The sequence below is a fragment of the Ostrinia furnacalis genome, unplaced genomic scaffold, assembly GCF_004193835.3.
Source record: "Ostrinia furnacalis isolate ACB-3 unplaced genomic scaffold, ASM419383v2 OfSCF1452, whole genome shotgun sequence".
Lineage (NCBI taxonomy): Eukaryota > Metazoa > Arthropoda > Insecta > Lepidoptera > Crambidae > Ostrinia > Ostrinia furnacalis.
In genome coordinates, this window is record NW_021131691.1 from 454,210 (window position 1) to 470,808 (window position 16,599).

Sequence of the window (16,599 nt, forward strand, 5' to 3'; positions counted from 1 at the left end):
ATGGACCCCTCTAGTTCAATAATCAGATCTAGTGACGTGGTGAATTTTAATCCGGATAGTCTTACGAATATATAGGTACTATTTGTCGTAAAATGAGTAGGGTAAACTTCCAGTCATTGGACGCAGTACTTTATTTTTATTTTTAGGAATTACAAACAATGTGTTACAGAAATTAACTTATCCACTAGACTTATGTACTATATGCGGTAACACATCCCACCACGTTATCCACATGTAGATACATGGAATGATATAAAATTAAGATGCGAGGCAATTACCAAGAAGCTCAACACCAAGAAGTAATAATATTCTGTTCATTAATTATTAATTTTGTTCTGTATTTTTTTTAATTCGACTTGGACACTATGCAGAGTGTCTTAAATATGCTTTTTGACCTTAATAATATGTTTCTATTGTATTCTGTCCAATGACTGAAAGTGTATTAAAAAGAATTAAATCCATCCTATTGAAGTTATAAAAAAACACTTAATGCTATTTTCATTCAAACTAGACCCCATCTGGCTTCGAGTAAACGTCTGGCATTTCCAACTAAAATTGCTTCAACTAAAACATCTCAAATTTAATCCAGCTGATGAAATCAAATTTCAGTTAGATATTAAGCGACTGGTTCTCAAGAACCTATAGTATTATCGCAGCGACAAATTCCCCGCCATAATTTTATAGGCGTTGCACTTTGGTAAATTCGCCGGAATGCAGATCCGGGAGTTTCAAAAGCCAAAATCCGGATTTTAGAGTAAATAAAATTACAATAACTTACTCGCAGCGCTGACTGCCGGACCCAGCCCGGATATTGCTTCTGTCGTACTGGATTTTCTAATATCTGGATCTGCGAGCGAAAATATTCTTTATTGCGTAGGTATTGATGATTTATCAGAGGCATTAACGACGATTTGTAGGTGTTTTGGGTTTGTTCTATTATCGTTCTGTTTGCGTGGGATTCTTTTGTGACTTGCGACAATTATCCGTGTCATTATTTACAGAAAGAGTATGGGTAAGAAGTAATTGCTTTGTTTGTTGAGAAAATATTGCTGAATGATATTTAACTTTTATTGCCGATGTGTCTGTTTCGAAGAGAAAATCCGTAGATTGTTGATACAAACGTGCTTTATTTAAACACGACTACCTATAAATGTTATATTGAAATACCAATATTATTATTGTTGAAACAGAAAAAGATTAAAAGGAGCACCTAGTCCACAACCTTAGTACAAAGGTAAATAATGTTGAGGATGCAATCTCAGTTTGGAACAATTTTTAGCATTATAAACATTTGCTATATTTTGGCGCGAAGATTACACCTTTAACTATAAACTACACTATTTAGTCTTTACTCTTTAGTAGGAGCACGATTCTCTCTAATTAACCATCAGCAAACGGAGGATTTGGCCCAAACTTCGCACATTGGTCAATAAGAACGCCTTAACCCGTCTTGTTGACATAATGTTCGCGAATGTTCGGAAGCACACGGCTATTCTAACTACCCTAATGAAATACTTCTACCCCTTAAAATTCCTCTCTTGGTCACCCTAACAGAATGCTTACTAAACCTGTGCTAGATGAGTCGTCCATCTGGAACTGGTAGCTGGCCTTGAAACCCTGACCAGGCGTGTTGGAGTTAGCTGTGAACTGCACTAAGAGATCTGGCCCGCTTGATAGCACCTCGTAGCCTGTTGGAAACAATATTATCATTCATTGATGGATGTATTTTTACAACCGGTCAAGTAAACTGCGCACCTCGCTGGAAAGCGAGTCTCTCTCGCACTTACCAGCGCCCCGTCCGTACCAGAGCGTCGATGTGACGGCACTGCCGCTTGGTGCGCATTTAACTTGACCGGGTTGTAAGTCTAGATTCGAAGTTAATAGAGTCAGTGAGTGTACAGCAAATCAAGAGTAACTTTTTTGTTGCAAATTCACATTTATAACTACGTAATATGCCACAATGTTTAGCTTGAAGTCCGTAGGTTGCAATATACCTAACGGTCTCACTCACAGTAGACCGTACAGTCAGCGTCAAATAGTTCGTGACACCCAAAGTGACCAAAAAATTGACAACACAACCTTATTCCATTAATAATCCGTAACAAAGACGTGTTGCGAACTTTTTGGCTATTTTGGTGTCACGAACTATGTGTGAATTGCTAAAATCAAGTGGCAGTGGGCGGGGCACATAGCTCGTAGACACGATGGCCGTTGGGGCAGGAAAGTTCTCGAGTGGCAACCACGGGCTGGAAGACGTAGCGTGGGCAGGCCTCCTACTAGGTGGACCGACGATCTGGTAAAGGTCGCGGGAAGAGCCTGGATGCGGGCAGCGCAGGACCGTTCATTGTGGAAAACCTTGGGGGAGGCCTTTGTCCAGCAGTGGACGTCATTTGGCTGAAAAAAGAAAAAAGAAAAGAAAAGAACTATGTGGCGCTGACTGTGCCTACATATCTGTATATTTTTTTCACAAAATTACATCATTTGAAATGTTTTAGTGATCTGTTTTTATGCATAACGGATATAGATGATGCGATAAACAGTTTATAAATATGTATAGTACCTAATGTGTTTTTTTTTATTCGAGAATAAAACGTTTAACGCACATCAATAGTATTAAACTCTTTACGAGATTGCTACTTTAATTTAAACATTGTTCTCTTATCATAAGGTCCAAAATAATTAAACTTACCTATGACTTCATTGCAGATCATGGCCAAAACTGGAGCGGTGGCTAGTCTTCCATCAAACACTTTAATTATATCAGCCCGATTTAGGCAACTGAAAATGAAATATTACTTTCAAGAAACGATCAATTAAATAGAGGAATAATAAAACGCTTAAATAGATATTAGGAATAGTAAAGCTACGTTTACCTTTCATCGCCTTTTTGAAGAAACGATTCCTCGAAAAGTAGTTTGATCCTTTCGTGTTGTCTGTAAAATTAATATCATTCCAATCAACTAAAAGTAACAAGAACTTAAAACTAATTAATAAATCATTTGTTAAAGTCTTTGTAACATCAATTAGTAATGAATTTCAAGTAAATGTAATTCGATTACTAAAGAACATTCAAGATTAACCCACATAAAAGGGATTTTGGAAACTTTATCACCTTAATTATGTTTTGGTACATTTTTGAGTATCTTATTGTCTCGTATGTGAATAAGGAAAACGGTAGGTAATTAAATTAATGTACTATATTATAATAATGTATTTTATTATTACCAAAGATCATTAAGTACGTGAGCCTGTGATCTCAATAAGGTAGCATAAGAAACTAACGCCCGTTTTCACAAACGTAGCTTGCTTAAGTGGAGTAGCAAATAGAACACAAAGTGTTGAATACAGGTCTGTCATTGGTTTGTGTGTCATCCTGTGCGTTCACGCACACTGTGAGACCTCATAGCAATGTTTGTGAATACGGGCGATAGTTTGCATGATCACCCTTTAGCACTCTTTGTAAAGTCCTTAATGACAGTAGATAGTCGGCTCTGACTAGGCTTAACATCTTACCGTACCACTAATAATAAGTAAAACTAATAATGATTGTGAAAGAATCATGAAAATATCTCTACAAATACAAAAGACACAGGGCCCTAAAGTTGCGCATAACAAATATTCGCGCCATTTTGATCGTTGTAGACACGACAGTCATTTGGAGTAGGTACAAACAGTATATCACCCTTGGTCCAGTGCTGTTGACAGATCCACCGTCTATTTCTCACTAGCGGCCGCCCGCGACATCGTACGCGTGGATCCCGTTTTACCCCCTTCATCTATCTTACGCGGTTTAGATTTTTTCATACAAATGTTTTTTCCCGCTAATTCCCGTTCCCGTGGGAATTTCGGGAATTCCTTGTTGTAACTAAGCTTTAAGTTTACGGTACATGCCAAATTTCAAGCGTCTGACTTAAGTGGTTTAGATTTTTCATACAAAAGGATTTTCCCGCTAATTCCTGTTCCCGTCGGAATTCCTAAGTATACTATAACCTGCCCAGGAGTATGAAGAATAATTGTACCAAGTTTTTTTTAAATCCGTCGAGTAGTTTTTGTTTCTATAAGGAACATACAGACGGACAGACATACAGACAGACAGACAGACAGACAAAAATTTTACTGATTGCATTTTTGGCATCAGTATCGATCACTAATCACCCCCTGATAGTTATTTTGAAAATATCTTTCATGTACAGAATTGACCTCTCTACAGATTTACTTATTATAAGTATAGATTAATAAATTATTATACTAAAAGTAGAACAAAAATACATTTTCATTTCTCATTACCCTTGATAATGAATTGACTTTACAAAAATGAATTTTGACAAGCTCAACAGCTATTGAAATCAATTCTTTTGTTTAGTCCCTGAATAAAGTGAAATCCATTATTTCTGTTTCCATCATCGTTAAATAAGGCTCCGAGTGAAACTTCTGATTTATTTGTTTCGTACAAGAGTTCTGCTATTTTCTCACAGAATGTTGAGACTGGAGATCAGGGTTGCCAATCTGTAGGGAATTCCCCAGACTCAGGGAAAGCGAAACTGATTGGGGAATGTGTGGGAGAGCTTCGATTTGGGGGGAAATGTGGGGATTTTAAGTATAACTCAAGCTTGCAATATAACATCTTTCTGCAAGTCTTGATTGATTTCTTACAATTAATTAACTTAAAACAGAAATTTATAGATCATTGTTTCATTTAAATGTGGTATTAATCAGGCCCGTNGCTGGCCCTGATATGCCTTAATATTATAAGTTTGTATCATAGCTCATGAATGACTGTTAACTATCATCGTCGAATCGGTGGCCCAAACAATTTAATGTGCATTTAGATAAATCAAATTTGAAAAAAAAAAATTATATTTTTCTGAGCTCGGCCTCTTGGACCCCAGACCTCCTAGGGTCGGGGGCCCGTGGCATTTTGCCAGCTCTGCCCTGTAGTTACGCCACTGGTATTAATAGTTTGTAAAATTTTCTTTTCCCCAATGCGCTTGGGGATTTTGGCATATCACTATCGGCAACCCTGCTGGAGATGTTTCTCAGACATTTTGCGTTAAGTACAAAGTGGTTTCTTTGGTATATTTAACAATGTCTATTATATCTTGTTACGTTTCAGAACTGTGAATAAGCTTATTCGGGGAAAGTGTAATAAGTTACTAGAAAAAGGTGAAAAATATTTTCTTATTAAATTAATCAAGAAGAAATTTTAAAAAGTTTAGGTTTTTCGTTAAAACATTTTGTACGCCAGAGAAGAGAAATTCAGTTTATTATTTCTAACCTAATCTTAATTCAGAGCTCGTTAAAACCTGGCATTATTTTCATGGCGATTTGACCTTGTTTTAAAAGAGACTGGTATTATACTCAGTACTAATAATGAACACAAATATTATTTTTCTGTCTATTTCGATAAGTATTTGTAGCTTACCTTGTGAAATGTAAGTACAGTTTAAAAAAAAAACCCTATTTTTTACCGAGAACAAAAATTAAATGACATTTTATATTAATAATTCACCTGACATTAAAATGCTAGTTGCACCGTATAATATTGCTGGGGTAGCTCAAAGGGTATCGAGGACTTTACAGGAAAATGTGACTTTTTTGAGCAATTAAGGATCTATTGTATAAAAATTTCCAAGTTTTACTGACATTTTTATTCTTTTTTTTTAATGCAAAACAAGGTAGGTGTATGACTGCAATCGCACCTGTTGTTAAGTGAGATGCAGTCTAGGATAGTACATATCTGCCCTGTAAGTGTATTCATTCTCGCTTTGAAAAGGCCCGGATTAAAGTGTTCAGGAAAGACAGCAACAGGCAGCGAATGCCAGTCCCTAGCTGTTCGTATTTAAAAGTTAAATTAATAATTCACCTGGCATTAAAATGGTAGTTGCACCGTATATTGCTGGGGTAGCTCGAAGGGTACCGAGGACTGTACAGACGTCCATGAGCTGGTCGATTCGGCTGTGAGTGGAAGACATAGTCGCACCAGGTCTCTGGCACTTGCACTCCGTCTGTTTCGAAGTTACCTGGTGGAAAAATAATAATAGTTATTTAATCGGCCAGAGAAACATACAAAGAAGGATATTACATAAAAACAGTACAATAGGCTAGTTTCCTAAAAAAATTTTTTTAGTCCGTCATGTTTAATATCAAAAAATATTGGACACATATTTTTATTTGTCAATCTAACAAATAATTACATAGTTATGGTGCGTTGAAGTTCCGCACGACGTCACAACGTGCGGCACTTTTATGCACGCATTGACCTCACGGGCCTCTTCTTATGAACTTTGACGCGCTTTATCTCTTTAAATTTTCATTAGTTTGAAAAAGTGAAAAATACGTGTAGAGTATTTTTTGATAAGTTAACTGACGGACTAATTAAAACTCTTGCTTTTTGACCCAGGAAACATCCCTTAAGCGAAATTTAAGGTTACTGATTGACTGACTGACTGACTCACTCACTTCATCGCGAAATGTCACAAAATTCAACCCCTAAGGGAGTAAAACGGGATCCACGCGTACGAAGTCGCGGGTGGCTGTTAGTTCTTAATAAGTATTAATTAGTACAAACCGGTGGAGCTAATTGCGCACCTAACTGGAATGCCAATCTCCCTAACTTACCCGCACGCACACCTCCCGCGATTAGAATGTCGATGTGACGTCACGGTTTGTATTGTTACTACTAAACTATTTGTGTTTTGGATAAATTGGACGTATTGAATTTCGCCAAAGAACATTTCTCCGATACCACTAATTCCGTTCTGATAATAATTAATATTACCACAGAATAATTAATAAGTACTACGTACAGAAGTTTTACTTCGCGAAGGTATTTAAAAAAATGTATGCTCAATGTCATTAACAATATGGTGTAATTTAGCCTGTCTCAAGAGTCAAGCACCATTTTGTTGACAAACGTCAGTGATCGGCACTGCGCCCAAGCTATAGGGCTGACTTCGGTAAAATGATGTAACGTGAGGTGCCAAACTGCGGAATATGGCGGAAGAAATACATGATTTATCATGAATTATCATGAATAATATTAACTACTTATTTACCTCTCAGTGTCTTGAGGCAACTTAAAAAAGTACATTCTGTGTTTTTATTATTATTTAGGCAGTTAAATACTGCAGAGTATTTAGTACACCATTTTCTTTATTTTCTTCCATCATACACAAGAATACGTGTGCGTGAGTCAATGTTCGCTCGTATGTGAGGCCTTGTCGAATAGTATCCTGTAGGTGGGCCATCGTGCGTGTTTTGTTTTCGATGTAAACTCGCGGAGATGAACAGGCCTAATATTACTTAACAATATAAGACGCCAGAGTACCTACGTAGCTTCAGCACCGTCGTCTTATTCAATTTTTATCTATTTCTGAACTACGATCAAATCTTTAAATTAATTAATTCAATCTCCTAAACGATCTATTTCGCAATAAAATAAACTGAAGCTACTTCGTTCGGAGGCAATTAACATTTTATTCCAGTACAAGACTGTATCTGGAACTGTCCTGTGGTCCATTTATTACTCCTTAATTGTTAGTTTATTGCTCCGTTAAGGCTACTGATTTGATTAGACTAAGACGAAGAGGGCCAGCAATGAGCTAAGTGAGATCTATGGAGGGGAAAATCAATTAGTGATTTAATTACGTATTTATTTGCTTGAGAACAAACAAAACTACCGAATGTTTTCTATTAATAAAATTATAAATAAAAAAATAACTTTTTTAAAAACAAGCTTTATCCTGAAATGCAGTTGTACTTAAATGAAAAAAATAATTGTATGCTAGGTTCAAAGAATTTCGAAAGCTTGTATCGCGCATGGAATTTATTCCTCTTTTTTTCTGTTTGCGCTACAAGCTTTCGAAATTTTTTGAACCTAGCATACAATTATTTTTTTCATTTAAGTACAACTGCATTTCAGGATAAAGCTTGTTTTNAAAAAAATAATTGTATGCTAGGTTCAAAGAATTTCGAAAGCTTGTATCGCGCATGGAATTTATTCCTCTTTTTTTCTGTTTGCGCTACAAGCTTTCGAAATTTTTTGAACCTAGCATACAATTATTTTTTTCATTTAAGTACAACTGCATTTCAGGATAAAGCTTGTTTTTAAAAAAGTTATTTTTTTATTTATAATTTTATTTTACACTTTTTCTCAATTTCTGGGCCCTGGTCATCATTTAGCATCAAAGTGCTCGGGAAGTCGAATCCAACGAACCCAAACTCGATAAGTTTCCGCCGTTTCGTTTAGGAGTTCCTATGGGGCTATGGCCACCTCTTGACTCCATCATCAGACCAGCTCAATGGTACCATAACATTGCATTGTCATTGTACTTACATAAGTATACCAAATTTCAGCTCAATCGGTTGAGGAGAAGTGGTCCTAAATTCAGTAGCAAGATTTGTCCCACACATACTAACAAGTGAAGTCAATATAAAGCTTGTAATAAAAACGGTCAACTCTCGTTGTCACTTGTTTTTCTCGACAAAATGAGTCGAATTCATGTTTATATGTTGAAAAATATTTTTATTTAATACTCACTTACATTTTATCAATATTTTAGGTAAGTAAATAATTTGAGGTATAAAAATACCACTACGAAAATAATCGTGCACATTAAATTACTCGAAAACACAATAGGAATCTCAAAGAATGAAAGAAGTGTAGGTACTATAGTACTTACTACACTTTCGTCTTACTCAATCTGAGCTCAGGTAGGTACTTTATGAGCCGGGCAATCCCTGAGTGTGCTTATTATTTATGAACATTCCAATGAAAAAGCACTTCAAGTGTTCCACCGGTTCTTTGAATGAACGGATTAAGCTTTGTTCGAAACAGAAATGCAAAATTATAATAGCGCCCACGACTTCTTACTTGTGCCAAAAACTTAGGTAGGTAAGTACTTTCGGCGAAGTCCGTAGTATGGTTTCATTACTGATTTAAAGCCTAAAAGCATAGCCATGATGTAAACGACTCTATTTCCACTATACTCATCTCCAATCCTGCAACTCCTACCTGGACATGATCAGCAGCTTAACTGTCATTTAAAATCCTACTAGTAAAGTTCAAGTTTATTCCAGGGGAAAAGGTCAAGTGACGATTATTCCATTAGTATCTTAGTTAAAAAGTTCTTCTTTTACTCATTCGTTACATGTTCGTTCGGATTTATTGTAGGAAAATGTTGCTTGCCTTACGACATCTTGCCATCTTACCCTGTTGGTGGTCAACTCAACGCACTTATTACACTTAGGCTGAGTTGCTAACTTTGACCGTAACTATAACCGGCGTTTTTTGTATAGAGTTTGACAGATTTTTGACGTTTGTTAAAGTTAAAGTAAGATGGTGCAACTCAGCCTAAATTAGTTAAACTTACGTCTATCTATAAATCTATAGGTGCCCACGAATCCAGTCGCATTGGATATCTTCGACCCAGTGTGGAACTCCAGCACTAGAAGCGGTCCATGTGAGTACAAGGCTGGTGGTGCATCAACTCTGTTCCCGCAGATGGCTCTGGACCAGGCCGAATACTCGTTGACTCCGGGAGGACCTGGTCCGTGCGTCCCACCTTCGGAGTAGACTTTGAGGTGGTCCCCTCGAGTGCATCTGTGGACAATGTTATTGTTAGTAAATCTAGAATATAAGACACTAGCTTTCCGCCCGCGTGGAATTTTGTCTGTCACAGAAAAACTAAATCGCGCGCGTCCCTGTTTCAAAAACCGGAATAAAAACTATCTATGTCCTTTCCCGGGACTCAAACTATCTGCCTGCCAAATTTCATTAAAATCGGTTCATTGGTTTAGGCGTGAAAGAAAGACAGACAGATAGAGTTACTTTCGCATTTATAATATTAGTATAGATGTGATGTCTAAAATATAGTGCTCATTCTGAAGAAGATATAACTGACGAGCCTTAATTTGCATTCCACAAAAATCTAAGAATTTAACTAAATAAGAGTGTCCATTTATCTTAATGACAATATTACTTAACTAAGAAAAAGAAACGAAAATAGAATGGAAAGAAGCAGATATCGTCTTGAATCTTGTGAAAATCTTGGAAGCATCAAACATAACGTTCAACTTCAGGGATATCATCCATTTCGAATCATTATTCCTAACAATCTTTCCAGTGAAAAATTGCTCCAGATGCCTCGAAAGCCGCAAACATCCGAATACTGTTCTAACAACAACGTAAGTAGTCATTAAGAAAGACAACAACTCCATCCATGAATCAAACTCCGAACAGTCTCAATCCATTTTGCACCCGCCATTCGCCATTAAACATTCCGCAAGAACGTCTTGTTCTAACGAAGAGGCTCGTGATAAATAATCGAATAATTAATTAAATTCGCCACAAACACTGGAAAACAACTAGGTGCTGATAAATTAAACACATTTAGTGGAATCGGTACGCCATAAACTATGGGTTGGTCCAACAAAATGTACACAATTTCGTTTTAGAATTGGATACAGATTAAATTTGGGAGTTAGGATAATTTTACTGTCCCGCTTTGTTTAATGGTTGGAAAATTTATGGATTCGCATGGGTTTATGTGTTTACCAATAGGCCTTTTACTGTTTAATTTAACTGCCAATAACTATCCATGTTATTAATCTTAGTATAGTTGATAGCTGATGAAGAATATACGAGGGTTGGGATCAATAACAATCTACAGAAGAGGTTTCTCACATTGTTGAAATATCTTCGCTGTAATAATAAATTAGTAACTAGTTTTTGGAGGAATATCTGAATAGAGATAGTAGGTATGTACTTCATCACGTTTTTCCATTGTTCCGAGTAATTGCTAAATGCATGCTAAACGCCTTTGGAGGCTTATAAATGTTAACTCCAAAGATTATTATAACCTATTGAAGAACTGGTCTAAAAAGTGCTTTTAACTAGATTAACGATAACATTTCTTCCCACAATAGTAAATAATATTCAATAAAATAACTAGTCAATGTGAACTACATTTTATTAGGACGTCCTTTGATCTTCGAATGGCATAACGTAACAGGTGGTCTTTTCAATATTGCTCACATTATAAAATTCTTTTTACAAATGATATAACAACGTCGCTTCACAAAGATACGCTGTTGTTTAAATATAATTGGCAAAGAAATGTATTTAACTATGTTTTATTGTATAAAGACTAAATCGAAGCCAATTGGATACTTAAAAATGTTTGAATTCTTCAATTTGAAATCGTCATTAAAAGTATGTTTACTGAATTGACCGAATGTCAATACAAAGGTAATTGTTTGAATTGGCCGCTGCGATACAAGCTTTCTAGCTTAGTGCAGAAACCGCCAGAATAAATTGTACATGTGACATCTTTTAGAAATAAATACTTTTTAATTTTTAAATTGACATCAAAATAAAATAAAGCAATTTCACTGCCAGACTAACAAAATGTACTGCATTCATTCACACCTTATTTATTATTTAACTGATCACTGGGCAGTCCATTTTCATCAGCAGAATAATTTATATTCATTTTCATTCGGACAAAAACACAATAAAATTGCTTCTGTTCCACACCGGCAAAAACAAACGGTCACAGAATAAACGACCACAGAATAAACGGTCACGGAATAAACAGGCAGTACTCAAACGGCACAGGCTAATAAAGCCAGATTATAATGAAATGCAAAATTTGCGCTGCGATATTGTTCAAAACGTGAAAGCGCATCTTTTGGGTTAGAACAAAAATGAGTAGAACAGAATACAGCGAAAATGGACATGCAAATTTTCCAGGAAGTAACGATGATTTTGCGAATGCATTGATATGTTTATCATAATAAATTTTATTTTTGTGAATTGAATTATACTTTTTAAATTAACACCCTGTGCATCAATTAATTTTTTGAGAATTTATTGGCGTTACTAAAATGGAAGCGATTATTGCAGGTGATGTTTAATTTATTGTCAAATATTCGTATGGGATCAATGAAATCCAGAACCTTTAGGTCGAAAAATGCCTCTATAGTCTATTCATTAGAGGGACCCTTGTCCCAGAGAAGTCCACTTCGTCAATTAAACTTTGAAGTACAAACGAACGATAGAATGTCAAGATCACTGTAGCATCTATTTAATTGTAACTAGCTTTCCGCCATCGGAATCGCCCGCGTGGAATTTTGTTTGTCACAGAAAAACTTTATCGCGCGCGTCCCTGATTCAAAAACCGGGATAAAAACTATCCTATGTCCTTTCCCGGGACTCAAACTATCTCTGTGCCAAAATCGGTTCAGTGGTTTAGGCGTGAAAGCGAGACAGACAGACAGAGTTACTTTCGCATTTATAATATTAGTATAGATTTCATCAAAATCGGTTCAGTGGTTTAGGCGTGAAAGCGAGACAGACAGACACAGTTACTTTCGCATTTATATTATTAGTGTAGATAAATACTATTTTGCAACGAACATAAATGTGATGTGTAGATACATTTTACGTGAGTCAGGTTGGATGGGACACAAGCTGTGGGTAATGAAACGATAAATTAAGTGCGAGGTGGAAACTTCTTTAACACGTTAACTTTCAAACGGATAGCTTTACACCTACACGAGTTAGCTCAAGTTAGTCTTGAAGGTTACGCTTGGAAGATTTTCAAAATTATATTCTACTAGCTTCTGCCCGCGACCTCGTCCGTGTGGAATAGTTACTAAGTCTGGGTTGCATCATCTTACTTTAACTTTGAAAAACATAAAAAATCTGTCAAACTCCATACAAAAACGCCGGTTATCGTTATAATTACGGTCAGTTAGGTGGTGCAACTCAGCCCAAGTCATAGCGTGATGATATTTGTATAGCCTATTAGCTTTCCTCGCTAAATAGTCTATCTGAAAGAGTTTTTCAAATCGTACCAGTAGTTCCTAAGATTAGCGCGTTCAAACAAACAAACTCTTCGGCTTTAAAGTAAGTATAGATTTTCTTAAAGTAAATTGTGTATGAAATTATAAAAGGGGATACGTCAAATTGGATAATATCACGTAATCATAATGGAGTGGAGGCCGCGTACCTAAAAACGCAGCGTGGGACGTCCACCCACAAGGTGGACCGACGACATCATAAAAGTAGCAGAAAGGCGCTGGACGCAGGCCGCTACCAACCGGGCAACATGGAAAGCATTGGGGGATGCCTATGTTCAGCAGTGGACGTCCTATGGCTGAGATGATGATGATGATAATGATGAATCATAATGGCTGCTTACCCTGATGGTGCATAAACAGGACTACAACTTCAGCTGGAAAGATACATAAGCGGGTTCGAATACAGCATAGCAAATGTAAAAAAAATATCTTATTATGAGGATGATTTACTTTCGAAGAATTAGGATACGACGTTTAAATGCAAAGCATTTTCTTGTTTATATTAAGCAGCTGGTCTTACAATCTACATCGCTTTAAAACTAAGAAGTATTTTGTCAAATAAACAAGATAAAGCAGAATTATTTCGTCTATGTTTGTTCTCAACTACCTTTTAAAAGCAGCAAAATTAAAATCTAAAGATAGCAAGCAAACACAAGACGAGTTTAAACACCAATCAAAAGGCAAGCGCACGTAGTTCAGAACTAACTGACGTCTAAGTTTCAACTAACTTTGCGAGATTAAAATCACTAAAATTCCAGAGTTCAGCCTTGAAGTATGAGACATGTTTATGGGGTTTCATGCCAAGAGGTAGAAGTTTTTTTAAGATCATGTCTGAAAAATATTCTAAGAAACTTCAGTCAGTTGTGGAGAACGAACCCAATTTTATGTTTAAAGAAGCTTAATCACAAAAACTACTCTGACTCCAAAACTAAGTGAAATCTACCCCAGATTTCACTTAGTTTTGGAGACAGAGTAGTTTAATTTTCGCCTAAAATAAATTAACCGAGTTTTTATTTTTTTAAACTTTTTTTTTGATGATGTTTTATCTTAAGTTGGATAGTAAGACATGATAATAATGTATCTTAAGTTGTAGCTTCATCTTTCTAGAGAGAACAGTCAGTTTTTTAATAAAATCTGAAAGCTTCGACATAAGCCCTCCCTCTTTAGAGGGCGACAATAGTTTTTATACTATTCAACAACAATGAATATACATTTTTATTGCCTATTTTAAAATGTTTTCGTGTAAAATTAAAAAAAACATGTTGCAAGTAGTACCCTATCTCATTCAAAGTTGAGTGTACCAATAATTCCAGAGATCACGTCTATCCAGCGTGCAGCGTGCTTGGCCAACCCTTTAAAGTTAATTAGAAAACAACACGCTCACGTGACCATAAAACAACATAGAACTCGTGTAAAACAAAACATGTAGGGACGGTTTAATCTCATAACACGCCACGCTAATATTAGTTTCTTTTTGACCTTTTCAAATTTGCTACGTGCGGACCAACACCGCGTTTGGACGAACGCAATTTTAACTTTTCGTTTTTCAGCTGATACTCCGACCATATCGGATTGATCACGTATTTTTAATCTTGTTTTCACATTGCGTTCTAGTACCTCTAGTCCAAAATGTAAACACGAAACGCAATAGGTACACAAACACAAGCCTAAATTTTTGTACCCGTTAGCCAAAAAGCGGCGGCAAAATGAAAAGGCGCAAAAAGGCAAAGTACTCGTATGTTAGTAAACTTTCAACAATATTGTATCCTCTGCCCAATAGATTTCAAAACAATGCCCAGTTGGATTAAGTAGTGATGGAAGACCGTATAAACGTGGTTAGTGTCCCTGAAAATGTATAATTTGAACAACCTCCGCAATCTGCTAATGGTCGGAAAACGCTCAGGGAATAGAGTAAGAGCCCGTTCCTACTAGTTGCATGCTGAATTGATTTATATGACACTAACCTTTGCTCGCGGCTTTTCCTCCGTTAGTTTTTGTTACTTACTAAATGACTGTATCACGGGTGTAGGTATCCCCGTTTTCAAATCCGGGATAAACCCATTCTTGTTTCTCCACGAGTCTTAAACTATGTCTAAACCAACCAAAATTCCATATTTATTAATTGATACAATTACTGTTACTTTTAGTCCAGTCAATAAAGCATTATAGATGGAAAACTGTAGAACACAATTTCTGACTTCAGGACTTTATTTAGACTAGTTAGGAGGTGAACATAGCAAAAGTCCCCGCCCTTAGCCCTTGAGCCGGCGAGGAGAGGGGGGTTTAAAAGTGCCACTTTTCGGTTTTTCGCTTAATCCTCGGAAACTATGTGTCCTAGTGACATGACTACTTTGAACCAAAAAAAGCATATTCAATTTGCTACAGATGAGATGGACAAGTTTTTCTATAAATTGTATAGTTTTCGCGGCATCTGCTCTAGAAGGTCTGTAATATTGGAAATTTTATTTTTGTCTTACATGTTCCCATCAGGAGAAAATCGACTAAATCAACATTGAGCAATCATTCTAGACATGCGGGAGCATGTTAAGCCTAGTTCCAGCGAGGGGACTACACCGTGCGTATATTTAGACGAATCACTTTGAGCCACTTTTGAGTCGTCATCACTCAAAAACTACTGTGCATTAACACTTCAAATTTGGCTCATGTGTTGAGACTTACTAGATATACATTAGTTTCAAATTTCATAAATCTGCCTCAAACGGTTCTTTAGATATTGACGTCCAAAAATCTACATGTCTGACCTATAGACCAAATTCTAACCACTTCCAGATGACCTCGAAGGTTCAAATTTGGCATCCAGAAAGGTAGTTATGTAAATACAAAGGAACAAATAAAAAACCAGTAAATTTTAACATTTCACATGTGATAGATAGATAGTAGTGCTCTAAATATCGATTTTTGAACGTCAATACCTAAATAACCGTTTGAGGTATATTTATGAAATTTGAAGCTGATGTACATCTTGCAAGTCTCAATACATGAGCCAAATTTGAAGTGTTAATGCACAGTAGTTTTTGAATGATGAGGAGTCAAAAGTGGCTCTAATTGGTTCGTCTAAATATACGCACGGTGCAGTCCCCTCCATGGAACTAGGCTTAACATGCTCCCGCATGTCTATAGTGTTTGCTCAATGTTGATTTAGTCGATTTTCTCCTGAAAGGAACATGTAAGACAACAATAAAATTTCCAATTTTACAGACCTTCTAGAGCAGATGCCGCAAAAACTATACAAGATATAGAAAAACTTGACGGTCTCACCTGTAGCAAATTGAATAAGCTTTTTTTGGTTCATAGTAGTCATGTCACTAGGACGCATAGTTTCCGAGGATTAAGCGAAAAACCGAAAAGTGGTACCTTTAAACCCCCCTCTCCCCGCCGGCTCAAGGGCTAAGGGCGGGGACTTTTGCTATGTTCACCACCTAACTAGGCTAAATAAAGTCCCGAGGTCAGAAATTGTGTTCCACGGATTTCTCTCTACACCGTCGTTAAGGCATTCATTGACTGGACTATTTCGCATTTATTATTAGTACGGATGGCCGTCAGTTGTCAGTGACATTACTAAAACGCTACGTCTCGAATTTTGGATCCAAATCTAATTTCAGGTGTGATAACAACAATTACTTACTAATAAATAACATAAAAAATATTCTACGAAACGTTTGATTGAAGGAAGAAATAAACTTAGATTAGTCTGCCATTGTTTAGCCTGAAAAC

The 16,599-nt window shown here is 36.4% G+C and overlaps 1 protein-coding gene across 1 annotated transcript in view; it reads right to left on the reverse strand.

The window, feature by feature from the left end:
• LOC114352785 (suppressor of lurcher protein 1) overlaps positions 1 to 16,599 on the reverse strand; it is a 92,364-nt gene that overhangs the window by 13,143 nt on the left and 62,622 nt on the right. The window contains exons 5-10 of the mRNA XM_028304510.1: positions 9,372 to 9,601; positions 5,864 to 6,020; positions 2,874 to 2,933; positions 2,690 to 2,778; positions 1,569 to 1,688; positions 779 to 847 (exon numbers count right to left, since the gene is read on the reverse strand). Coding sequence (XP_028160311.1) covers positions 779 to 847; positions 1,569 to 1,688; positions 2,690 to 2,778; positions 2,874 to 2,933; positions 5,864 to 6,020; positions 9,372 to 9,601 — 725 coding nt within the window. The remainder of the gene's footprint in view (positions 1 to 778; positions 848 to 1,568; positions 1,689 to 2,689; positions 2,779 to 2,873; positions 2,934 to 5,863; positions 6,021 to 9,371; positions 9,602 to 16,599) is intronic.